Raw genomic sequence first — 26,400 nt, forward strand, 5'->3', positions numbered from 1 at the left:
TTTTTGGCAACAGGCCCACGAGCCAGTGGATGCCGGGATGAAATTGCTGCGGGTTTCGTCCCATCCTCCGCCGTGAGGTGGGGGATGAAAACCAAGGCAGGCACGGAAAGCTTTGGGGAGGAGGTGTGAGCACCGGGCTAGTGGTGCCCCCGGCAGCCCCCCGGCCCCTCTGCCATTCAAAAGCTCAGGAATTCCTCTGTGTCTCTCTTTTTTTGTTGCTGTTGATGTTTTAAAATCCCAGAAGAAAGCCTTGCACAGACCTGAAGTATGTATGTGTGTGTCTGCAGGCATACAAGCAAAGCCAAGGAAGTTTGACAGACACATTTCCCACAGCCCTTTTTTTGTTCATTTGCTTTCAGCCGGTGTTCTCCTAGAAGGACGGGAGGTCTGTGCAAGCTTTCCCACCAAATCTCAGCCTACTCCGGTCTTCATTCACCAGCGCAGGCAGTATTTGCTTATCTGTAAGGAGCTCCCAGCGAGGTGGGTACGTCACTCCTGTCCTCGCTGCTGAAAGGAACCACATGCAACGATGGACCAAGTGATGTTTCTGTGACAAGGCCACCTTCTGCCGGGGATGTTTCCACTGTTAGGCAGAGTATCGCATGATGATGGCTCTTAGCCGTGGTAACAAGTGTCACCTCTTTGAGGTGACCCCAAGGCGGAAGGTTCACTCTTCCTTTGCCGCCTCGTCCAGCCACCCATGGAGAGATAGCACCTCCAATAAATGCCCCAAATTTCACTCTGTTGTCTGAAACATTGTGAAGTGAGAGCCTTTTCTTTTTTTATTTGGGGTCACACCTTGCTGGCTCTGGCTAAAAGCTCCCTGGGGTCAACTGGTGGTATCTCCTAGCCATCCATGAGCTTTCAGTCTTGTGCACTGTTGCCTCAAAGAATTAATCTCCCCTGAAGCTGATCTGCAGCTCTTTTCCGTCGTTCCTGCATATTTCACTCCTCACAAGACGGTGCTAACAGCCCTTCTCAAGCGCTGCCTATTTACATGAGAGATTTTTCCAGCCGTAACTCACATTGCTGGGTGCCTGAAGATGCCTAAAAGTTATTTAATCTCTCCTTTAAAATATCTCTCTCTCTCTCTGCAGTATCCTTCTCCAATCTAAATCCAAGTTGCTCACTCTAAGCAAGCCCTACATCATTAAAAGGAGTGCATTAAAAAGGCGAGGCCGAGTTGAAAAGCTAAATTCAGGGCAACGGGAGCCTTTCCAGTGACTTTCACCAGCGATGAAGCCAGCACAATAAAAGAGATAAACCACAGCTGCAGCTCTGAGCCAGCCCAGCGGGACAGGGACCTCCTGGTGGTCCCACCTCACCTTCTGGCCCTCCCCATGCAGAGATGTTCACATCAACCGGGCTTTGCTCAGGCAACCCCAAGCATCCGCTGCCTTGGAGTCTTAACGAACGGAGGGGGCCCACTCAGGTTCCCTAAATTACGACCTGGCTCCCAGTGACACGGACTGATTTAATCCTCGCTGCTTTGCACCGTGGTTAGAAAATTACCGATGGCTCATTATCCATCTTAGTCAGGAGCAGCAAACAAATGAGGGACGTGGAAACATCCAGAAGGGAATACACCGCATTACTCCTCCTTATTGATAGCACAGTTACTTAATTTGATGTGGAGACATAACTTCAGGCATCACTAAATTTGGTGCAAGGAAGATCTATGGGTGCAATTTAAAAGCAGTCTGTTTAGGAGCAGTGACGTCTACCAGCGCCAATACAGAACTGAGCTGTGCGGACAGACTTGAGACTATCACTCAGCAAATTAAATAAAGGCAGAGGCTCTTCGACAGGTAAAAAGCACCAGCCAAAAATTGCCCTCTTCCTCCGCCGCGCACGTGGGATGAGCACGACGGTGGGGGACCAAGCCCAAGGCTGATGGTCGCCTCCGACCTGCCCGTCCCCGGGCAGCGCCGTCGTTTGCTTCCCGACACAGCAAAGCTCTAGATGAGACATTCGGCACGGCTCGCTGCGGGGAAGGCAGCATGGAAATGACGGAGAAAAACGCCTGTTCAGCACAGGCATCTGCAGAAAACAGAGCAGCCACAAGCGGTGCCACTGACCGACAGCCGACGCTGCCGCCGGCAGGTACCAGGGGATGCCAAACCGGGCAATTCCCAGGGTTAAAGCCCAGAAGGAGCGGAACTTTTCCTCCAGCAGCAATATCGTGGATTGAGATATGATGATAAACTACCGGGAGTCTCAACCATGAGAATGAATCTTTTTAATCAGTTTTTAACAACGCAAGACTAGTGGAGATTATCTAATAAACCCCATCTGGGCATGCTAAAGAAAATAAGGCAAGTGGTACGTTTCCCACTGCTTTAGATTAAGGGTATTTGCCTCATCGTACGGGCGTTTCCCCCAAGCCTGCGCATCCAGCCTCTGTTTCTGATCCCAGGCGCACCGAAAGCAAAGCCAGGAGCACATCTGAGCGCCCTGCAAAACCTCCACCCCCAGTTTCCCCATTTTACTGGGTTTCTAATCCAGTGGGGTGGGTTACGGACTGCTTTCCAGCAGGGTTAGGCATCGCTGCAGTGCAAAGGAATAGCTAATATCAAATTCATAATCATTTACCCACTCTGCTGATTGAACGATACACCCGAATTGAGAGCAGCATCGAAGTCGAACCGCTGCCACCGAAGTCACGGCGGAGCCAACGCACGGCGTGTCTCGGGATCAGCTCTCAGGCAGCAGAAGAGCAAACCGCAGGGCTACAGGCTGAGCCTTAAATAGAAGGTGTGGCCCCCCCGCTCCCCCCTTTTAATATAAAATGCAGGTTGGCATTTTCAAAGAAGTCACCTACGGGATTTGCACACCAAATTCCTCCTCATTTTAAAAGGAGCTACGTGCGCAAATACCTTAATCAGCGCTGAAAATTTTAGCTTATGGTGAAAAAACCGCCCAGGCAAGGTGCTCAGCATTGCACAGGCAGCTACTGCGCATATAAAACAGCTTTTTTGAATCAGATTTTTACTGTGTACATTCAAGGTTGAAGAAGGAAAACAGTAACACCTCAAAGACGGCAATAACCATCTATTAAGTGAGAAATGCAAGTTTCAACATTTACCTGGCCAAACGAAAAGGATTAGCTCTTAAAAAAATCTCTTAGCAGACAGCATAAAGCTTTGGGAGAATACCATAGATTTTTTAAAAAATATAGGTAGATTTTAATTGCAGGCAATGAAAGCTACTCCTAGGTCATTATAACCTTTCAGGTAAGTAATAGGCTTTTAAAAACTTGTCTAAATAGATATTTCCCAAAATGAACTCCAACAGCGCTGAAGGTACATTAATTCTTTTAACGGTTCAAACATGGCAAATAAGGTGAGGGTTTTTTTTTTTTTGGAGCTGGTTTAAAATAGGCTAATTTAAAAGAAATCAACTAATAAAACTACTATTAAAATACCGCATCAGCTAACAACGTTACTGGTAAAATCAACAGCCAAAGGGAGGAAAAGTTGGAGCTTCCAGAGACTAAACCTTTAAGTGAAGAAATATATATCCAGAGGGTATATATATATAACGTGCCGTTGCGTTTCTGCTGCCTTCACCTCGCCAGCTTGGGTCCTGAGGGCAGCCACGGGACAACGCGTGCCGTGGGACAGGCTCGGTCCAGGTGACCGTGCCCTTACAGCCGCTATTTCCCAGGTCACCCAAGACAGGAATTGGGATGTAGAGCGGCAAAATCGGCCGGGGGCTTGGCTGGATGTGCCGGGGCACCTCCCAAGGCACCGTCCTCGGGCACCGTCCTCGGACACCGGCAGCGAGCAGCAGCTCCAGCAGGCAGCAACAGCTCTTCGTCCGTGCAGACGTGAGGGGAAACCCTTCTCTAGGGACGCAAGTGGCAAAATAGCCCTCGATGGCCAAAGTACCAGGTCTTTGCTCTCTGCCTGGGTATCTCCATTCAAAGGCGAAGGTTAACAACAAAAGAATAACAACCGGGACTTTTTCTCTGGGTCTTTTGAGCTTTTAGCCAACTTACTCACCTCTTGGTTGTGCTCGGTGTGAAAGTTTAATGATTTTTATGGCCCATTTTAACATTTTCATGACTTTTTTCTTCGGAAAAAAACCCCACATTTGGTGTAAGAATTAAAACAGTATTTCATCCTTAACTGCAATCACAGATGATGTATGGAAGAGAGCTGGCTGCACATCAACTCAATATAAAGCCAGAATTGAATCTAACTTGGTCACTACAGCTGTGCATGATGTTTTATGGGGTGGGTTTTTTTCATATCAGTCATAAATGAAGTGGAAACTATGACTGTGCTAATTTTCTATAAAACACGAGAAAAAAAATGCGAAATGAGGGGAAAAAAAGGAACCGGGATTACTATATATTGAGTTGTGCGTTTAGATGTGCAGTCTACTGAAAACCCAACCCAACCCAACCTGACCCACCGTTGGCTAATGAAAATACAGCAGATAATGCACGATGACAGTCGCACCACTGCGCGTATCAGTCGCGGCAAGGGTTGCCCGCTGGCACGAGGAAACCTCTGCCCAAACCCCTTGCCAAGTGGCAGAAGGGGTTCTTCAGCTGTGGGAATCCACACGCTCAGGACGAACCTTCAGCTCCTTCTGAAAAACAGAGCTTCATCACGATCCGGGTGACTGTGGGAACGTGTCAATTGGTAGAAAAATGCCTTTCTGCCGGTGTGAGATGAAATGTGAAGCTTTGAGAGCATCAGCACAGTCCCATTTTTTTTTTTTTCCACCTGGCAACAGCTTTTTCTGACGAAGGTTTTGAACGTGGGATCGTGTTAGAAATGGAACTTCAAAGCAAAGCAAAAACTTTTCATGTAAGAAGAGAGCTGCGGCTGAAACCATCGCTTTCTACTCCCGGCTCGTGTTTCAGATGTTGGGTTTTCTGCTGCCAGTTTTGAGCAGAACCCAATTTTCGCACTTTGTGTGACAGAGCAAGCCCGTCTGCTGCTGTCTTCAGCACCGTTCCCCACCCTCCTGGCCTCCATGGTCTTCATCACCATTCCCCATCCTCCTGACCTCCACAACGATGGACACAGAAATGACTGGCCATGGGCAGGCAAGACCCAAATGAAAGGTGAATTTAATGAACATGTACGTGTATATACAAGCTAGACGTCTAAGTCAGTCACCAAAGGTTCCCTTTCCAGTCGAAGGATGGACTCTTCTGGAAGGTGCTTAACAGAGGCAAGCAGCATCGGCCTTTGGGTTTGCCTTTTTTTCATCCTTACAAGTTTGCTAAATAGAATCTCACCCCAACCTTCAGGTCAGGTTGCAGTGGCAGAGCTCCCGCTTCTATGCCAGTCAGTACAAAGGGTTGATTACCCGGAGAAAGGGAATAACCACAAATGCAGAAACATCATTTCTTAATTTGTTCGGGGAATTTAATTACCTGCCTGGGACATGGAAAAAGAAACGCGAGAAAACACCCCCCCTCCGACCCCACCCCAAGCAACCCGTAAGCTTGCTGTCAGAGAGGCAAGACCCGGCGCTGCTGTGCCAGAATCTGCAGCTCCTGGTGCAAGGGGAGGCGGAGGAAGGGGCAGGGCAGGATGGATGGGCTTCGAGGGCACACGCGGGGAGAGCAAACCCCTGCAAGGACGGGCACACCGCGGTCTGACGGACAGGTTGAGACACGCAGAGGTCGGTGCTTCTGGAATTAACAGGCTCCAAAAACCTCTGCTGGGACCTCCCCTCATTTCCCCAACAGCTGCAGAAGCAGCTTTAGTCCGTGTTTTGTCCCCGGATTTTGCTTTTCCGAGGGCCCATTATGCTACCTGAATTTAATGGTATCCATGGCATTTGCACAATGCTTTCTGACGGCGCGTGCAAAGAGTCAGGTTGCTAATAAAAATAAAATGAGTGGTGCTGGTTTTGCATGTGAATAGTTACGTTTAACGAAATCATCAAATGGAAAAGGATCGTCCTTTCCTTTGCTAATAATTCTGGGTGCCACTACGAAACGCATTACCACAATCTATGTGGGCTTTTATACTCGAGCAGATGCCATGTGATATTATGCTGATGTGCCAGGACAGGAGAGTTATTTTGCACTCTAAGGTAGCAGCTAGGAATGATGAAAGGCTGGGGAAAATTTATGGTGGATGTATGTGGTTCTGCATCCCTCCCCCCCAAATTTTCAGAATGCTTCGTTACCCCTCATTCTGCTGGTCTGTTTTTTGTTACTTAATTACTGGATAAAACTATTACTCACTCTCTGGTCTTGGTGGCACCACTGTATCCAAACGGCTCACAACCGAGAGCCTGTCACCATCACAGCATCCCCACGGGGCAGGGACGTGCACAGGGGAAACTGAGGCACAGAAGCAGTGCCCTCCTTGAGGGGCCGCAGGTTATTAAAACTAAACCCACGGCCGAAGTGCTAAGCACTGCGCTGACCTGATGCTGATGTGCAGCCCTCAAATTTTCGTCTCTTGTTGGAGGTCTACAAGCTTTGGTGTTTGGTTACGGGGGCTTTTGTAGCGGCGCAAAGACGTGGGGTGTCGGTGCTCCTGGTCCAGGTAGAGGTGGGGAGGGCAGGCCAGCTTTGGGGACCCCCACCCTTGTACCACCTCCCGTAGACAGCGCCCAAAAAACCCAAGAGTTTCAGCCCACTGATGAGTAGTTGTGGGTTCACTGGGGGAATTAAACCGGTCGTCGCCTCCTTTCGCTTATATTTGCAGCACAGGGCGCAGCGCTCGGCCGTGCGATGGGGACAGCCCGGGCCACCCCGGGCAGCAGCCCCGTGGCTCCTGGTGAAGGAAGCGCTCGGGTCACTCTCTCCCCTTCAGCAGACAACGATTTTTAACAAAACTTGTAGGAGCATGACAGGTTTGAGGCCGCATTCTTAAATGTGATGGCAATTGGTTCAGATCTGACTGGGAGGGGGAAGGAACTGCGGGACAGAGCGGCAAAGCGATGGACGACGACTTCCAAATGAAATTCCCCATTTCTGAGTGTTTCACACTCTTTAGCAAGTACGCCCTGCCTTGTGTTTCCTGCGCTCATTTTGTCCTTTAGAAATCTTTTTAAAGCCAGAAGAGGGATTTAGAACAGCCACTGACCTGATACAAGTTAATGATTTAAAAAAACGCCTAAAAAATGCTTTACTTTAAAAGATTGATGTTTCCTATTGTATTTTTTCAATGCCAATTAATTACTTAATTCATTAGCAATGTAACACACGAATAGTCTTTGAAAATCCGGTGCTTTGTGTAGATGCCTTTAATTATGGATAATTAAATACTGTGGAAGGACCTGATTATACCTCTGAGCGTTTTCTAAGCTGGAAAATGAAACACGCTCTTGTAGTCTTGAATGCATGTAACAAAAGCTGAGCTCAACAACTATACGCAGGAAAAAAAGATGGGGGGGGGAACAAAAAAAGCACCCCAAAATCCAGACCAGCCCAAACCCCCACAACTAAAGGAGGGTAGAAATTCCTGGGGAAGCGCGAGGGCTTTGTGCATCACCCCGGCTGACGACTCCGCACGGGGCTGTACGCAGTCCCTGCCTCCTCGGGGATACGACGGAAGCCCAAGCAAGCTCAAGGCGGAGCCGCTGCAAGTCAGCGAACAAACACGGGCTCAGGGCAACTCGATGTTAACGCTCGCTCAAGATGGGACCAGATTTCCAGATGGTCCTTTGTACGTATGGCTGCAATAGCCAAAACTGCTAAAAAGAGCAAAGCACTCTCCAAATGAAAGCAGGGCTGACCTTGGAAAATGAAAACTTGCCAGTGCCAGAAGTTACTCTATTAGTTTGGCTCTGCATTCCTTCCCCTTCCTTTTTTTATTTTCTCCTCTTTATCCCTCCGCAGCGATCGCAGTGAGAAAGTCAGCATCCAGAGGGCTGTAATAACCAGCGTCGCTGTCTCAGGAAGGGTTTTAATCTCAGAAGCAAGCCAGGGAAATGTTTGTTTTGAAGACAGCATCGCCCCAGTGCTTTCAAGACAGATCCCCTCCCTACCGCAGCTGAGATCCTGCAGAAGGCCGAAGGAGGTTTATTTTTGGCTCTTTTTGTACTCACTGGAAAAAAGCGGGGGGAAAGGAGGGGCACGGGCGTCTAAATAAAGCCAATTTGTGCCGTCATGCCACGCACCCTCGCTGCGTATGCCCTCCCTTCCTCCTCCCCCCGACATCTTATTTACACCACGGCCAATTCCTCCCAGCATCCCTGCCCCTCCTGCGCCCTCCGCAACCCATTTCCTTCTGCCTTAATTAAAAGTCATCGATTATGGTGCCAAGGGATAAAACGAAGCCGGGGGCTTTTCGTTGCCAGTGGCTGGCTGGGCGCTGACCTTTGCCGCTGGGCAGCCCGACCCAGCTCCCTACGGAACGGCAGGCTATCAATGCGCCGAGCACATATGCTGCAGAACCGGGCCGTTGAGCACCGTATCGCAAGCGAGCCATCAGCCAGCGAGACTAAATACTTACAGAGAGCGCAGGCCAGGGCTGGGTAAACTTCCAGCAGATGCTTTCGAGAGCAAACGGCATCTATTTATCCCCCCCTGACTCTTATTTTGCATCCTTCTTCCCTGGGCAATGAAGTGATTGCCAAACCCAGTGAATAAACTGTCGTCTTTATTGAAGGTATTTCTCAGCTGGAGAACTTTGGGAGAAAAATCAGGATGGGTCCTGTGAAACCCCAGGGGCAGGATGACACCAGGGGGCAAATAAATGGAGCAAGGAAAAGAAGGAAAATGTCTCCCATAACGCACGGGCTGCCTGTCTGTGTTAAGGAATCAAAGTATCAACCACGACTTTGCGGCTGCCGACGGCCAAGCGTGGGGTGTTGCTCAGCCCCGGGGATCCCCTCCTGGGGTGCACAGCCGAAATCTTCAACGGAGGCAGCTGATTTCAGCTGAGAAATGTAGAAACTCAGCAACCGCGGGGTGAAACACCCAACTAGACACTACAGCGTATCGGACGTGTTATCGAAGCCGCCCAGGGACGTTTGTCAGGATTACCTACCCGACGCTGCCAGAAAGGCTCCCTCCTATAGGCAAGGGGCCAGAGACTCACTGCTAGCCCTCGCCAAGAGGTTACCTCCTCCCAGCGTGACGGCAGTGGGGGTAACGCTGAGAGACAGGGGTGTAGCAGATCCCACAAAGACAGCCGTAACGCCTTATTAAAAGGTGCCATTACTAGAAGGACATTAAAAGGTGCCATGCCTGCAAGCACCGCCGGACTCACCGCCACTTTGACCTTACCGGTTGGGAAAGTTTTAGATATAATGAGCTTATGTGGGGGATTTTATTTAGGTTTTTTTTCCCAACAGATTAGGGGAAAACAGAAAGCCAGTGATACGTAGCCCCTTTGCTGACCCCCACGGCGGAGACCTGCGTATTAATGCATACAGCGATGCAGAACCGTTGGGCTGGCCCCACCTAAGAGTCTATATTCAACCAGCACAAGCAATACCTGATTTACTGCAGACTTCCCTGTGCCAACATTTTGTGTACCAGGGCAGGCCGTGCCCAGAAAGCCCGATCCTCAGTCGGGAGGACAAAACGCACCAATTTCCTTCATGCACCTTGAGCATCACCTTCACATCTGGCAAATCCTATTCCAACAAGGAAAAGCTTCCACACGCCGCTTTGAAACCCCGGCGCATCCACGGGGCTGGGAGAGCCCAGGCTGTTTGCTGGGCGCTGGCTGTCCCGGCCAGTCCGGCGGTGCCCATCAGCATCCCACGTGAACCCGCCAAGTGCGGTCACTGCCGCTGCTCCCAATTAGCCGGCGGTCTCCTCTAATCTCGTCTCTGGCTACAGGATAGCCGCGGCACTTTGTTTAAGCCGCGGTTAAGAGAGGAGCTTCTTGCTTGATCACATGTGAACCCAAGGGGGGAGAGCGCCGGCAGCGCTTCTCCGAGACGGAGAAAATAAGCAGGGGAGAAGGGGCAATGCAAACTGCAAAAAACACTACTGCATGCAACACAGGAGCAACTGAAGTCTTGGTTTTGTTGCTGGGGGCTTATAATCCCTTCCTTTGAGGCCATTCCCCTCCCATCACTGCTCCTCGAGCCTTTAGATCCATAGATACAAGTTAGGCTAAATCTGTAAAGAAAAGTAATCACCTTTATTTCACCAGTTGAGCCACTTGGGAAACCCAAGCGGCCATTTGGGCAGGGAAGTCCTTCAAGTACAAGTGAAACTGTTCAAGAAGGGGCTCTGGGAGGTTCCACCGAGCGTCAGGAGAGCTGAACCACGCACAGCCCCTCGGTGTTTCTCAGTCCCTTACTCAGATTTTGGCAAGATCTTTTTGGCAAAAAATGGCAGCAAACCACAGGAGGCAGAACAGCAACGGAGGGGGGATGCGCAGACCCTCCCAGCCCGGACAAGCTCCCTTCACAGAGCAACGCACCGTGACTTCGCCGTTCGTCCCAAGGGGCCGCGCCGCCTCGCAGGGGCGACGGCAGCAGCACCCCCCGACTGGGACGGCTTACTCGGCCTGGCTATTTTTTGCTTGTAACAACTTAATTATCCAGCTGTTAGGACAAAAAAGAGGAGGGCAAATCCTCAGCTGCTGAAAAAGCACGGGTGTTTCTCTTGGAGCAAGGCAGCCAGGCCAATTTACACCAGTCTTAGGAACTGGACCACAGCGTATTTGCTCCTTAGGGGGGCATGAACGCAGCCGAGAAAAACCGTGGCTTCTGTGCAAAAACACAGCAAATATATCTTATTGTTACTATGGTGGACAGGTTTCCATTTTTAATCACAGTTTTCCAAGTCCTTAACAATTACCGTTTGACATTTCCTGTAATACATTTCTTTTTTGTTTGACGCAGCTTGAAAAGGAACCAAACCTTCTCTCTCGCCGCTTTCCCTGTAGCACGGCGAGGGCCCCAGAGCCTCACGCGCATCAACCGCCGCGCGTCGAACAAAAGCAAGCCAGATTCATTCAGTAACAGCTGGCAGCCACTGCCCTGATCCGTACCCCAAAAAAAACGCCAGGCCGTCGGGAAGGGGCCGGTGCCCACACCGCCCGCGCGACTGCCGGCCTCTGCTCGCTGGGAGATAAGGGATGACGCATCGGATGCTGCTGCGGACCCGGTTCAGATGAATAATCCTCATGCAGAAGGAGTCCCTTGGACGTCAGCGGTGGCTGCGATGAGTCAGAGATCAGAGAACGAGGCTTTTCTGGAAGGAGCGCCCAACGTTGGCTCGGCCCTCATGAAATCAGAGCCTTTGACTTGCAAACTGAGCTGGCTCGGCACCGAAACGCTGCGTGTCGGCTGCAGCGCGTTCCCCAGCCCCTGCTCAGACGCAGCCCGAGGAGCTGACGGGGGGGGATTATTTACTCCCCGGGTTTTGTAGCTGTTTCTATATGCGGCGAGAGCTGCGAAGGGACGGCACGAAAGCCCACTGGTATTTTGGTTCACAAGACAGAAACCAGGCAAATGCACTGACCCGAGCTAATGAGACTCAGGAGCACCGAAGCTCTTCCACCCGCGCCTCCTGGCACCTCCCATGCATTTCAATCAGATGAGCGCGCCACTCGAGGTGCTGCTTCGCAAAGAGCAAAGCCTGCAGGCCTGATCCTGCAAGGTGCCGAGGGCTTCCCGAGAAGCGCTGGGTGCCGGCAGCCCTCTCCAGCCAGGCGTGGAAGGGGGTGGCCCCAAAGGCATCTAACCCCCGAGGGGTATTTTAATCCCATCCCGGACCTGACTACTTACCCAGGCGAGGGTGAGAGCCGAGCGGGAAGGACGTCTCCCATCGCAGTCGGAGCTCTCTCTGCTATTCCTCTCCCACTCAAAAGGGGAGGAAAAGTCAAAGTCGCGAGCGCTTTTTGGGTTTAATAAAATCAGAGCAGGTTGTCTGAAATAATTCATTGGGCAAAAAGCCCCTTCATTTCTGTCCTCCCTATTTGGAATGTTCCGAATTATAAAATAAAGATCTACATCCAAAACCATGTCACCCCCCCACCCTCCCAGATTTGAGTCAGTTCATTTTGAAAGCATTAAAATGGGGCATCTGATCATTTCAAGGCTTCTTCCCGACCTTTTTTAATGTACAAACAGCGAGTTTGCTATAATTGGCTTTCTTCCCAGGGACGTTTTGGTGAGTCAGCATTTTCTGACCAACATATTCCCATCTTCTTCAAATACGCTCAACCGGCTGCAGTGACACAAGTCTGAGCTTTGAAAGGTTGGGGAGAACTTTGCGTGCTCATCTTCACACAGACCCACTTCTCTCAACAGATCCCTGTGCAGGACATCAGTACTTTTCTTTCTGGTACATCAGCTCCTGCTCCGTTTATTCTAACGAACATGAGTTTCCCTACCACCACCAAACTCCTGGCACGAAACATTTTAACTGGGACAAAAATATGGCTTACTTTATGTAAAATGAGTTATACCGGTTTACATCAGTTGTGGGGCTGGTCTATAGCTAGTTTTTTTTTTTCTTAAAACTACTTACTGAATTTCTTGTGGCAATTATGATTTCAGAAACGCGTACAAGTGGAATACGTACATCCTAGAGTTTACCTGGAAAAAATAAACCTGGGGAGCCTCCACGCACAAGAAATACAATATTGTGCACATGGTGCAGAATACGTGTGACGAGGACGTAGGAGCTCTGGGATAACTACGGAGAGCTTTGATTGCCTTTCCACCTTCCTAGGAGATGAAATCTAACTTGCAGTCGACATCTTTTGTGCGAGAATAAGGTTAAACCATATATACGATTACATCACACGCATCCTGAGTGCGTCACGGACAGGGCAGATCTCACTGGAACTCTCCTTGTTAACAGGACTGGCAGTCTGTGGTGTTTTCCATGCTGTTCTGAAGGTGTTTCATCCTGATTTTTTCTGAGTTTCTACTACGAGCAAATTCTGATTTTTACGGTTCTATGTTGCAAGAACTTGCGTACAAAAAGAAATGATAAGGAATAGAGGCACGCCTACACAGGGTTGCTAAGAGCGACCACGTTTTGCAATGAGACCCACCTAGTACGTACCCCCACCCCAAAGGACGGGTTCCTTCAGTCCAGCAGAGGAGCAGTACGTCCTCAGGACACAGAAGTTAGGAGGACCGTGGGGCCGTCACTGTCTTTGCTAATGACCCACTGTATCACCTGGGGTGCACCACTGCCCTCCCCCGTGCCCCCCTCCTCCCCAGTCCCTATTTCAGGTGTGAGCTCCGCACCTCAAGTCTCTACGCGTGAAGTTTCCTGGTGGCTTAGTGCTTCTGGAGACAAAAATGGTAAGGGGCAAGAGTGCAGTGGCAGCTTTTCTTGACTCGGAGCGCGCGCCCATACTGCTAAATAAAACAGGGCTTGAGACTCTCCTCTGGCTCTAATGCCACGTGGCAAAGACTGGCCACATCCACACCACCCAGCACTTCTCCTTGGACCTCCTCCAGACCCCACGAGGTGCCCTCTTCACCCCAAGACATAATTATTTTGTGTGCGTTTCTTTGGACTGCTTGAGCTAGCCGGGGGGCAGCCCTGCAGCCCGGCAGGGTGATGGTGCCTCAGCACCGAGGGGGCCGTATCTGCCTCGGGGTTGGGGTGAAGACACGGCAGGGCACTGGAGCGCACAAAGCTTGCTAAAACAGCGCTGGCTGACTGCTGCGACTTAGGTGTGCCACCCATGACAAAGTGCTGACAATCAGGGTCCCACGGGCAAGTGCTCTGCCCAGCCCCCCTTTATTTAGCTGTACCAGTATGGCCAGAGGTGCGAGGAACTGCACCACACCAACCCAACCAGCCAAAGCAAAGAAAGCAACATCCCCTCCTCTTTTCCACTGGGCTTTTATTTGCTGATGACCAAGCCTAAGCTCTTCAGTCTCAGGTATGAATGCAGATCAACATTGCAGAAGGGTTTTCTAAAGGCAAACACAGAAAGCAAGAAATTACCCCCAACCAGCCAAGCTCTTTGCAGCCTGCGCTGCAGGAATTGAGGTGAGAAAAGCCTCACGCTGTCGGAGCAATGCCCTGGCACTGAGCTCTTAGACTGAGAGCTGAAAGCACCTGTGGAAAGTCAGAGCGTGAAGACAGCTAACCGAGAGAGAGCGAGGTGGGCCAAGGGGGTGGAAGGAAATGGATGCTGATGTTTACGGGCAGAAGAGCATCTCCGGGCAACAGGAACTGGCAATAGCTGAGGGCAGCCTTGGCACTGTACCAGCCCCGAGCCTGTCCTACAGGAACCTTCTCCAGGCAGCACAGCTCAACCACTGTCACACAGCAGTATTGCCGCCATGTATAAGTAACGCTCTTTCACCCCCACCTGGACGTGCCGTAACAAATTTTGGGTCCCTCTGGCAAACGGTTCCACAAAACTTGCACTTACTTTCATTCTGCCCAGGAGATGCACTCCATCAGCAAGGCAGGGATAGAGATGAAGAAAAACGCACCTTAAGAATACTTTTTAGTCTCTCCAGCTGAACTGATTGGTGAGTTGGCAAGCGTAACAGGCTATAGATGATGTGCAAACATACAGTAATACCCAGAATGAGATTACTGCATTGATTTCCTTCGCAGAGGTGCGTAGGTGTAGAAGAGACAGAAGGCTGCGGCTGAAATGCAGGACCCTACCAAGGAAGCAGAGAGGATGGAGATATAGAAAAGGCAGAGGCAAGGAAAGGAAGCAGGAGGAGAAAACTTCTAAGTGCCTTTTTTAATTCTAAGTTTTCTCAGACTTGCTTAGCTCTAATCTTTAATTCATATTTTCATTACAGTCTCTTTGCTCTGTAAAGTCTGCATTTCATGTAAAAGGAGCAGCTCAAACATCAATTATTTGACATAACTCAACCTTGTTAAAGTCCTCTACTCTACATATATGTAGGCTCCAATAAAAGAAGCATTAAACATTCATTAAATTAGAAATACATGAAGACAGTGTCTGCCACTCTTCTCATACAGATATGCTTAATAATCCCAACCTTCTAGAGCAGCAAAAGCAAACCCATCTCTAATCCTTTTAGAAAGCCTGGTCATGCAAAACACCCCAGCCTCCTGCAGTTTGCCTTTGAGTCACCCAGAGATACTAGCTCTTGCAGGTCAGATCCTCAGCTGGAGCAAATCAGAGTAAAACAACGCTGCTGGCGTTACACCAAGTGACACGGACTCAGGATTTGGCTTTAGGCTTCTCTTGCAGCAAAATGGTTTACAGCAACATGACTGGATAATAATGTCACTTCTGGTCCTTTAAGTTACACCACGAGTCTGATCAGGTGGGGAACAGCAACACCACGCCTGCTTTAATTTCAGTACTGCCCGGGCTGCTTGTCTTCTGCAAAAGGAACCTGGCTTCTCAACCTGAATCTAGGAACTTTTTCCCCCAAAAAACCCCAAACCCACCGCCTCCTCTACAATATACTACCATGGTGACAGTGGATCTTGAACTACCACTGCCATAGGCTTGTGCACACAAATTTCAGCAACATTTTCCCAAGGGGAAACAATCACCGGTGAGCAGATGCTTCTTCATAAATATTTCTGAGTTTAAAGAGCAAATGCAGACCGTGTAATGTGCTTCCCACATCTCTGTGAGCTGTGTCCGCTTAGCGAGAGCTTTGGAGCAAGTCCCATCCGACAAATGACTTCTCACGATCCTCCCCGACCCTTCTCTTTAGGGTGCCTCTAGACATTCATTTTGAACTCTGCTGGGGTGGAAGCATGGCAACACCGTTAGGATCTGGGGTACAAATTCAGGATAGTGGCTTTCAGCTCCTGCCTGGCCTTCGGCTGTCTGGCAGAGTCTTCTCTTGCCTGTTTAATATGTGAATTATCTTTTTCTTGCTTCCCGGGCAGAGGAAGAGACCACAGATGCTCGGGAAGCGTTAGCTGACCTGTAAGCGTGCAGATGAACATGTCGGGTCGAAAGGGGCTGCTGTCCCGCTGGAGCCCTACTGCAGCACTCTCTGAATCGGGCTTTTCCCGGCAGCGTCCCTGTCACTCTGATGCTACACAGTCCAGCAGCTACCGCTTTGTGTGAGCACTGAGCTGTGTGATAGAGTTAATCGCATTAAGCGCTGTTCAGTTCATGTCTTTTTTGTTCTCTGAAGGCTTTCCCTCTCCCTCGCCTCTTTTAGTCTCTCCTTCTTCTAAACTTCCGGAGGTGGAAGATTCCACTCAGCCCTCCTTGACACTATCCAGCACCAGGATGGCTAATTTTGGAAGGTTTAACCTCTATACACCTTTCCAAAGCTTTTCACCGTTATTAGATGACTCTTCCAACAGCTGTGTCCACAGGGAGCAGGGAGCAGTCTTGAGCCAGCAGGGCATTTAAGCATCTGGGTAATCCAATTGTGTGAGATTTCCAAAAGCAATGGAGGGGCTAGTTCTTGACAGATGCTTACGTACCTAACTCTCATCAGCAAGTTCGGCATCTACGTGTCTTTAACCACTTGGCCCGAAGTGGTGGAGGTGAACAAATCCCACTGAAAATCAGTTTCAGTGAAACGACTTCTTTTTCAGGGAACAGTAAAGCAAGTACTGAAGTATTTTGTCAGGTCGGTGACTGCCTGGCCCAAATATACCGCCTTGTTTTCAGTCTTGATCTTCTACCAGCTTTTAAATCAATCCTTTTTCCCCTCTGTTGGTAACCAATCACTCCTTTAATTGAGCTAATAGGGCACCACAGTTTACATTCACAAAGAACATTAGCCGAGAAACAATCAAAACCTCATCCTTTGTAGTCTCGGGAATTTTCTTTTGCATTCCGCCTTCCAAAACCATTGATTTTCATAGCTGGCCACGAAGCCTCGGCCACTGGGCTCTGTCATCACAACGTTAAGGTGGCTTCTAGAGGTTCTGCAAAAACGGAAGACGACTCCTGATTTGGGGTGGCACCTCTGCATCAGCAGAGCAGTGTTAAGGAGTCGGCTGTGAAAGAACCACCAGCCCCCACGTGCTGGGCAAGCGCTGCCCGAAGAGGAGCCGGTCCTTCCCGTGACCCCTCAGCCTGCCATCTGAATGGGGTGGTGGCGGGGGGGTCAACTGAGTACCCAAAAAGCTGGCTGGCTGCCATGAATACTTCATCCACCAAGAACGAAGGGTGATGCGGCTACGCTACGCTACCGGCTTCGGTCTCCGGGACCTGTGAAGAGGATCGTGGAGTCCAGCAAAGTCCGGCGTGGGGGATACGTCTTCTTCTTGGCTGGCCACATTCAACTTGCATCTGCACAATCAATCAGCATATTGCATAGACTTTGACTGAAGGGGTTTTAACTGCAATCTTAAAATCTGGCCATTTCAGGAATTCCTGAAATAAATTAGAAGAGGAATTTTATTTAGTTGTTTTTTCTAAAGGAATTTCCCCATGGCTCCAAACCACTGCTTTCCATAAAGTAAATGAATATGAAGTCTTCTCTTGTCCTCTTGCCACATTTTCTGTGTCATCTTTATCCTGCAACAGTTGCATATAATCAAATGGCAGAGAAAACATCCTCTCCCCAAAACCTTCCTTTTTTCCTCAAACTTTTAGTAATTTTTTTCCACACTTCATTGATTTTTTTGTCACTGATCATGCTAGAAGCAGATGCTTTCCAAAACAATGACCTGGAGATTCAGTGATCCACATCTTGCAGATAAATAACAAGCTATATTTATGCAATAAAGCACAGGTAACGTAATATCCAGGCACTGGATCATTCGATATTAAAATCTTGGCACTTTTCAAGATAGCCGATAATTTGGAACAATAGAGACCACGTGGGAAAGTTCTTTTTGTCAATATTGGTTAACAACTTGCACTGTTAACCCATTGCCTTCACCTACAATACAATAAATAATTTACATTTATATGGAGCCTTTTGTTCCCCAAAATCCCAAAGGGTTTTGCAAAATAAACACATCGCATTGCCCCCCTGAGCCAATACCTGGGCATCGATTTGGTTGTCTCCCTGATTCAGAAGGAAGAGCCCTGTTCATTGACTGCACGGCCAACACCTCTTTCTGTGGCATCTAGATTTTCCTGGGAGGTCTACCCACCCGAGTGGTAATCACTATTAACCTTGCTTAACTTATGAATGGTGAATGAAGTTCCTGAACCAATTTTCATCCGGCGTGTGGCTGGGCAGGACAGGAACAGCCTGGCCTGGGGGCTGCCTGCCCACATCCCGGCACCAATTCCCCCCATTGTCCACAGCGGAGCTTTTCCAAAGGGACACCCCCTTTGGCCCTTGGGGACTTCCAAAAACCTCCCACTTAGAAAAAAGGCATTTCTACATACCCCTTGCTAGGAAAAGGCAGCCTCGAAGGTCAGCCCCCGAGTGTTGTTCTACACAGCGGCGTGCAAAATTCACTCAGGGACACATATAATGCGTATTTGTTTGCTAAAGGAAAGGCTGCCCTCGGCTTCGGTGGGCTGGGAAAATCCCCGGGGATTTTCTGGGCAAAACACGCTGTGTTACAGAAGGAACAGGCTGGGGTGCAGAATGCTTATTTCAAATTAACTTGAACGGAGAAATAATGAGCAGCAAGTTGATATTCTCAGTAAGTTAAGAGAGCAGCTTAGGTAAAACGTGGCTTTATATGCATGCAAATAAATTATTATTTACTCACTTTTGTGCTCATGCCCTCAAAGATGAAGACTTTTGTACGGAATTATTAATATTTATAGCATATTACAATAAATACCCATAAGAGCTTTGCCTGAATACATGCTTTTCACCAAGGTAAAAGCTGTTGAAGGTCAAAGGGATCTCTTACTTGTGTGTGGAGGGCAGGATCAGACTCTTTACTTTGAAATCTGTATCAACTGTGGTAATTTAACACTTTAATTAAAGACTCAGTGACAGATTATCTACAAAATGCCTTCCTGCTGCCCAGTATTTCATCACGAATGTCTCCAGAAGCCCAAGCTAACGTGAGTAAGCACACTTGCCAGGACGTATTTCATTGTGGACACGTTAGCTTTTATCTGTCTTGTCGGGTAACAAATTCTTTTGTTGAGGATTGGTGGCAACAAAAATTAAATTAAAAGCAAAACCAGACCACAAACCAGAAATGTATAATGCTTATTCTGTTCATCCCTCAAGAAAATGAAAGTGCCAAGGCAAAGTCTATTCTAGCAATTGCGTTAATGTACGTGTAAATGGGTGAAGGCGGCTTTGAAATGCTCTGAAAAGAATTTCACACTTTAGAGAGGAGAAGAAGTTAACAATTCTACTGTGGCATTTATTGGGATTTCTAAATTAATTTGCCCAACACAGCTGTGCCATTAAATGCCCCATGATGATGAATTTTTGTTAATGTCGAGATTATTTTTGGATACAATTCTGATGGAGCACTTTGTAAAATCAGGAGAACGTGGGGCGCCGGAAACCCCACACTGCCCTTTCCTTGCCTCCGCTCACCTCCAGCCTTTCCCTGCGCAGCTGCGAGGCTGCTAATTTGAAACTGCATCTGGTTTTTCTTCCACGGAGCAGCAAACGGGGGACGGATGCACAAGTGGCATGAAGCTGAGCCCCCTTAGAGCAGTGGGCAAAGATCAGCGCGTCGCTAACTCAGCACGGCGCTGGAGGAAGGACCTCCAAGGCCACCCGGGGACTCCCTGCGGGAGCACATCCACTCACCCCCCAGAAAGGACACGTTGGGAGCGGGTGGTTTTGGCTCTGAACAAACAGCACCGGGGAAGGCGGAACACAATGAATTTCTCCCTTTGCGCACAGCAGTAGGTGAGAATTGTTCCCAGCTGGCAAAGAGGAGGAACCCATTTAATCTGGATCACAGATTAAACCAGATTAAGAGATGCGAGTGGTGACACACTGGGGATCCCTCCCATCCCTGCATCCTTGCCAGACCATGTCCAAAGGATTGAAGGAAACGTAAAGAGCAACCTCACGGCGATGCGTAAGGAAGGGCTTTAAAAACCGCAAGTCCCACCAATAACGCGGCTCAACCCGCAGCAGTGGATGGACTTACGGGGAGGGACGAGCAAAGGTTCGGAAATGAGAGTTCAGGGTCAGGTGAGAAGACCCAGGGGAGGTATGAGTAACACCACACAGGCCTGTCTACAGCCCTGGACACAGGAGGAGGGGGACCTCGGCGGGGATTTTTGCTCGGAAAGGCTTTGGCGTAAGCAAAGTGGATGGATGCACTGCAGGAGAACCTGGGGGCAGGCGGCATAGCACAGATGGTGGCAGCCACGGGCTTGATTTTAAGAGTGATAGGCAAGTTTTAGATCCTGCAGAGGAGAGAGTTAACAATAGCTGACACACTTTTGTCTGGAGAAGTCACAATGACTAGAAATAACAACTCGGGGCCATAATTCTGCGGTCTGTCACTACCAGGAAACGTGAAATCCAGTGACCTTTCATCCCTACGACAGAAATGCTGCGCAGCACCTGGAGCCATCGCCCTTAAAATCCACTCTGACAAATTGGACAATGGGACACGAAGCAGAAAACGTCCTCTCCCCCCCACACCCCCAAATTTTGGCCTCCCAGTGAACTCCGCCTGCTCGGCGTGTAATGCGGTCTCCCCTGCTGAGCAGAGCCAGCTTTGCACGAGCTACACCGCATTTAGCAAAGCACAAGATAACAATTCTATTTCTTTTGACAAGAAGGAATAAATCTCCAAAGCCACTTGTTCAGACTGCTCTTAAATGATGGTAGAGGGAGGGAAATTGATATTGGCTTTTTATGAATCTTCAGGTCAGGGACGTTAGAATCAACAGATTTTTGCATTAACCTCACTGCTTCACAGCACTTTTGCCCTTGGCAAGACATAATTAAGAAAGGCATGAAAATCTATCCGAATGTATCGAGAGGAAATTATTCTCTGTTAATGGCAGTAACAGCTAAACAAGCAGGCAAGCCACACTGCTAGCAGAGCACAGCAAATGATGCAGGGCTGTGTTTTAACCTAAACCGAGGATTTTCCTTACCAAAACTTTAAGGAGTAGCTTTTGAAATGAGGATTTGCACTACAATGTTGTTCTGGGAATTAACTTTCCCCCTCCCCCAACAGCTGCATCCCTTGAGCTCTTCTGTTTGCCACTTTAAAACGATGACCACAGGGACTGAGACTAAGCTAAAATCTTTTCATCACACTGAAACATGGCAATGTAACTTTCTTCACCACTTTGGTAGAAAGCAAAAGCTACTGGACGGACGGAAAAAACCAAACAAATTTAAAAAAATGGGGGGTTTCAGTCATTTAAGTGGGTCTGTCAGCTTGTGTTATCTTCATGCATTCGTGAAACCGAGCTTTAATTGACTGGCTGTAGTGGAGAGCTGAAAGATAAAATCTTGGTCTCAAGATGAACAGACAGCTTAAAGCGTTGCGATCCTTATTCATTAGGATGTGTCAGAGGGATTCAGAGGGGGAAGAGACACAGCAATGTCTGTTACTCTTTCTCATGAAGTTCCCAAAATGCAAGAGGGAGGCGAAGGCTGTGCGCCACACTCGGAGCCACGTCCAAGGGCAGTAACAAAATCTGCTCATCAGATTCCCTGTGACAACGGAGACTATCCTGGCGCCTACTTATTTCTATCACTTTGTGAATTATTTCATTTCATTTGTGAAGGATAAAGCCAAAACTACAAGCATCGGCCAACTATCAGCCAGTCAGTTCCAGCTGCAGCAGGAGGAGCAGGAAGCCCTGCCAGCTGGGGGGGCTCACGTCTCATCCCTACAGCCAGGCTGGGACGCAAGGAGGGGGTCAGCTCCCCTCCACGGTACCCCCCACGCAGATGTGCTCCTCGATCCCAAGGAACAGCCACGCCACCGCGCCGCCTCTCCCCTTCATCCTCCGCTGGCTCAGAGCTGTGTGGCAAGCCCCGGCCTCCCCGGCCCCAGAGACCAGGATCCCCAAGGCGTGTAGGCTGCTTTTAAGAGGATGGTAAGAAACACTTCCCTGCCTAAAACAGGTTTCAGAAAACTTTGTCTCTCCAACAGATGAGTGAAGAGAGGAGCGGAGAAATTTGGCAAAACCATGGAGGAAGCCTCCTGGCTTCTAGTTGAGGGTCCCAATCACTACACTGTGCCCTGGAGCCCCTTCAGCAGGTGGGTGATTTTCCTTCTGTCCTCTTGTCCTCGCTCCCATCAGTAGGAGCTGCTTCCTTCCGTTTCCTCCTGGTTATCTGGGCAGCCCGCCTGCTTTTGGAAGAAAGATGCTGCCTACCCCCAGTCACCAGGGACGCTGGAGACTGCAACACAGAAAGCCACCGGCCCCCAAAGTGGGCGAGTCTGGTTACTGGGGGAAATGGTCAATGGTGGCGAAGGGCTGGTAGGGAAATCCAGCAGCTCCTGGACCTGTGTGAAGCCACCTTTGAGCCTGCACTCCTGGGAAGCCTGAGCAATGCTCACAGTTGGGATTCATGTGACGCCAACCAGATGGGAAGGAATCGGCAAGTGGTGCCACCGTAAACGAGGGGGATTCAGCGATGGGAACACAGAGGCCAAACACACATGAGCGGCGTTCGTTCAGCTGTAGATGAGTCTGAGCTACGGTGACAGGCACGGCGATGGCCACTGTTACCCCTCCCAGTCACATCAACCCAAGACATCAACCTTGCTGAGTGCGATGGGAAACCCCATACCCAAGTGCAGCAGGCTATATGCAAAGGTGGTGGATAGAGCTGGTTAACGTACCTTTTCTCTGAAGATCATCATCAACAACAAACCAATGACATTTCCTATGAACATTTTCTGCTTTTCAACAGAAACATAAAACTCTAAATGAAAGCCTTTTAAAATATTTTTCAGTAAAAATCATGGCTTAATATAAGCCTCAGGATTTCAAGTAGTATTTTGGTATAATTTTCCAGACCGGTCTTAATTTTGCCAATTCCTTTAGTAAAAATATTTTGCATTTCCAGCTGTTTACTTTTTCTCTGTATTAAAGAGCAGAAGATGTGTTGAAAATGTTATTTCTTTGTAAACATTTTCATTTAGATCCAAAAGCAACCATTACTTTTATCCAGCAGCGGTGATGTATGCAAGAGGAAATATAGATGGGTAGTGAACTCCAAACACGAGAAGATGAGTCTAAGCAGCCATTTCTTGTATGTTAAGAAAGCCATGAAGAGGTTTATGTGAAGCTAGCGCACCTCTTAATCTGTCTTCATATCTACGTTAGGAGAAAGGGGCTTTTTCAGAGACCTAAGTGCTTACGGGCTGCGGTACAAGCCCAGGGAGACCTTCTTGGAAACACATTTATTTTCCAAAGAGGTACTTTCAGTCATCCCAAAACCTTTCTTGAAAGTATTGCTGAATCCGACTCCAATTCATGAAATCATTTCAGCGGGACAATGAGGGCCAACACACACAGTCCAGCACACAACCTACAACATTACAGGCTTGGTGGGTGTCTTACTGGCCCCAGTGAGAGTTTTGCCATTGATTTCAGTGAGTTTTCCCCTGGTCTTAAGTAATAACCATTGGATTCTTAATTTAGCGACAAAAACTCTCTCTTTTCTTACACACTTGATTTCATGTTAGACTAATGATGAGAAACAAGCAAAGATATCAAACAACTATCACCGATATCAGGGCTCAATCCTATAAAACCTTACTCAAGTCAGCAATCCCATCAGCTTCAATGAGAAGACAGAGGCCATGAAGGGCAGCCTTAATTTTCACAGTTGCCACCTCATAACTGAAGCCCACACGCAAGGAGAAGTAACAGCCCCAACGCCAGCCTGTGCCAATGGAAGCAAACCTCCTGGCGATGCATTGGTAACAACATTTTAATAAAATGTTTCCTTTATATCTCTTTGTTAAAGCCAATACAGTACTTTCTTACCATTTTTGCAGACAGGACAACACTGTTCTGGTTCATAGACTGGGTTGACACACTCGGGAACTGCGCAGTCTGCTACAACACAGTGAACTTCATTGCTGGGCTCGCAGCGACACCATTCGCATGGCGAGGGCTAGGAACAAATCTAAAATTAGCCCGTTTCCTCCCGTAGCTCACAAGTTTGCAACATTTCTATCTTGCCATAAGATAAGCACATCAGCGTTTAATACCTCGACTGCATTCATTCATCATGGGTAATACAAATTAACCTACAGGACAAAATAGCAACATCTGAAATAGGCAACTAGAACATTAGAAAAACATAGTGAGCATGATACTTTTTTCCCAGAGAGGGTGCACAGTTTTTTACCTTTTGTCAGACTTCAGCTCCCTTCATCAAAAAGACTGAGCTGAAGCCACAAGGTTGTACTTCTGCCCTACTCATCGGTTGTTATCTTATCTTACACATTTGGCTGGCAGCAGAGCCGGGTTTTTGGAAGATCACGAGTGGTGGTTCCTCCCAGGAAGGGAGGACGGGGTGATTTTCCAGGTCATACTCATAGCTCATGTAGACCACCACTGCCAGCAAACCCCAAGCTGTCGGAAAGGTGCTGCTGGGGTGGCCTGTCCATCCGCCAGCCTCTCGATGTGCTTTCAAGAGGAGAATAGCGTGGTTCTTGGAGGGGCAAACCCATGTTATTCTGTGTTTGTGCAGCACCTGCATCAGGGGTCTGTAAGCACTCCCATAACAGAACCATTAGATCTGGTCCTGGCCCCACTCCTGCCTGTTTTCAGCAAGGTTTCTGAGCAACTGCCTTACACAGAATACGTAAATAATTAAGAGCCTGAATAATTCTGCTGAAGTCAGGGAGTTCTGGATTAAAGCACCTAGCTAAATGGTTTCATTTCAGCTCCATCAATTCAAAAAGGAATCTCTATCTACCTCCAAATAGTAGAGAGTTGTCACTGTCTCGTCCTTTGAAAAGCTGTGGAAATCTGTTGAAAAATAGAAAGATCGTTCCCAGTGTCCTTATGTGTGTGCAAGTGTGATGAAAGGATGACAACAGAACTAAGAAAGAGGCATAAGAGGAGAATTTGAAAGGAAATCACTTCCTTTCAGTGCCTGCAGGTTCAATACATAACTCCCAATTCCTCAGCAACGGTAGGACCATCACTGACACTTGAATGAGTAAATGTGGGTATTGGAAAAAATTCTGCTTTCTGTTGCATTGGTGGGCATCTGCAGCAATTCCTCCATATTATGGGAATTCCTCCATATTAAAAAAAAAAGTGAGATGCAAAGGAAAGGAGGATTCATCCCCATGTGTTTCAGACCCCAGTGATGCATCACTCATTTCTACATGCCAGATACAACCTGTGAGCCCTGGTTCTGGCAGGTAAACAGCTTTTCAGTTCACCTCTAAGAAGCTCCGTATGTCTTGAATCAAATAATTTATTCCCAGGAAATTCATTTCTACCTTAAAATGCACTAATTAAAGCTTCCCTTGCCTTGTCTCAGCATCTGCAGTCTATAATTCCCATCACCTCTCCTTTGCTCACGGCTTTGGCAATTGAGATAAAATCAGCACTCCTTGAGCAAGGGAAGAAGTCTGTGGAGGTGGAATTCCTCTCTCTAATTATCTTTCCTCATTCAATCCTGCTTTGATTTCTGTCTGAAGCACCAGGAATCTAAATTCATTTGACTGACATTTCTTATTCAAGGCTATTTAATAAAAAGAAACAATACAGAAGAAAATAGACAGAACTATTTGCTGAGGGATCAATAAGAAAATTGCTGCTTTGTTTTTACTCATTTTAATCGCTAATTATATGGAGCAGTAGAACAAGATCTTGTGATTTGTGGAGGCTTTCACTGACGTATCCTTCAGGACTTGTCCCCATCTTCACTACTACAGTGGCTGCAATGCTAAGAAATACGTGACGCATTTCCAGGACTGCAGCCCAATCTACGGCTTAAAGATGATCAGCACGAGTAGGAGATGCCCCTGAATGACTCTGCAACTGAGTAAATGAGACATGACACACACATCTTTTGCTTCTGCGTTGTTGGTGTAACCTGAAAATGACACTGTAATAAACCATGGTGTTGCCTGACACTGAAAGCAGCTTTTCAGGAGGGAAGAACCGCGCACAATTAGAGAAGGAAAGCACACCTCGGCGGTGCAAGGAACGAGCAGCCAGCAAATGAAAAGGCTGCTCTGGCATGAACGACAAGACTTTTCTCAGCCACCTCCCCTTCCCCATCTTACCAAGTTCAAGATACTTGGTCTTGCCTCTAGGATCTTCCTCTGCCTGACTGTTTTGTTCACTTGCCAGTGCCCCTTCTTCTGGCTCTTGCCCAGACGCTCACCTCCGTGGGTGACTCCAGCCTTCCTGTCCACTTGTTTTATGAATGTCTAGGTACTTGGTCCCATGGGATCTGATTTGTAAACCCCTGCCCTTTCAGAAAGGACTTTGATTGAGCATCTTTTTACCGTTGTCTGTGTGCTCTGCATCCCTGCTATTAATTTCCCTGGAGCTACCCTTTTCCTGGAATAACTATGGGACATTGGCCAAAAAAAGTCCTCTATTTATTTACACAGGCATTACGTAGACCAAGCGGCAAAACGACAAACTGGGAACCAGTGAAGAGAACAGGGAAGCAGTGAAAGATGTCCCAAAGTTTTGTTTCCTGATT

The 26,400-nt window shown here is 48.3% G+C and overlaps 1 protein-coding gene across 1 annotated transcript in view; it reads right to left on the reverse strand.

The window, feature by feature from the left end:
• Positions 1-26,400, reverse strand: part of VWC2L (von Willebrand factor C domain containing protein 2-like) — a 50,095-nt gene that overhangs the window by 7,805 nt on the left and 15,890 nt on the right. The window contains exon 2 of the mRNA XM_009576528.1: positions 23,706-23,835. Within this exon, the coding sequence (XP_009574823.1) occupies positions 23,706-23,835 (130 nt within the window). The remainder of the gene's footprint in view (positions 1-23,705; positions 23,836-26,400) is intronic.

The sequence above is a fragment of the Fulmarus glacialis genome, unplaced genomic scaffold, assembly GCF_000690835.1.
Source record: "Fulmarus glacialis isolate BGI_N327 unplaced genomic scaffold, ASM69083v1 scaffold6644, whole genome shotgun sequence".
NCBI classification, from domain to species: Eukaryota; Metazoa; Chordata; class Aves; order Procellariiformes; family Procellariidae; genus Fulmarus; species Fulmarus glacialis.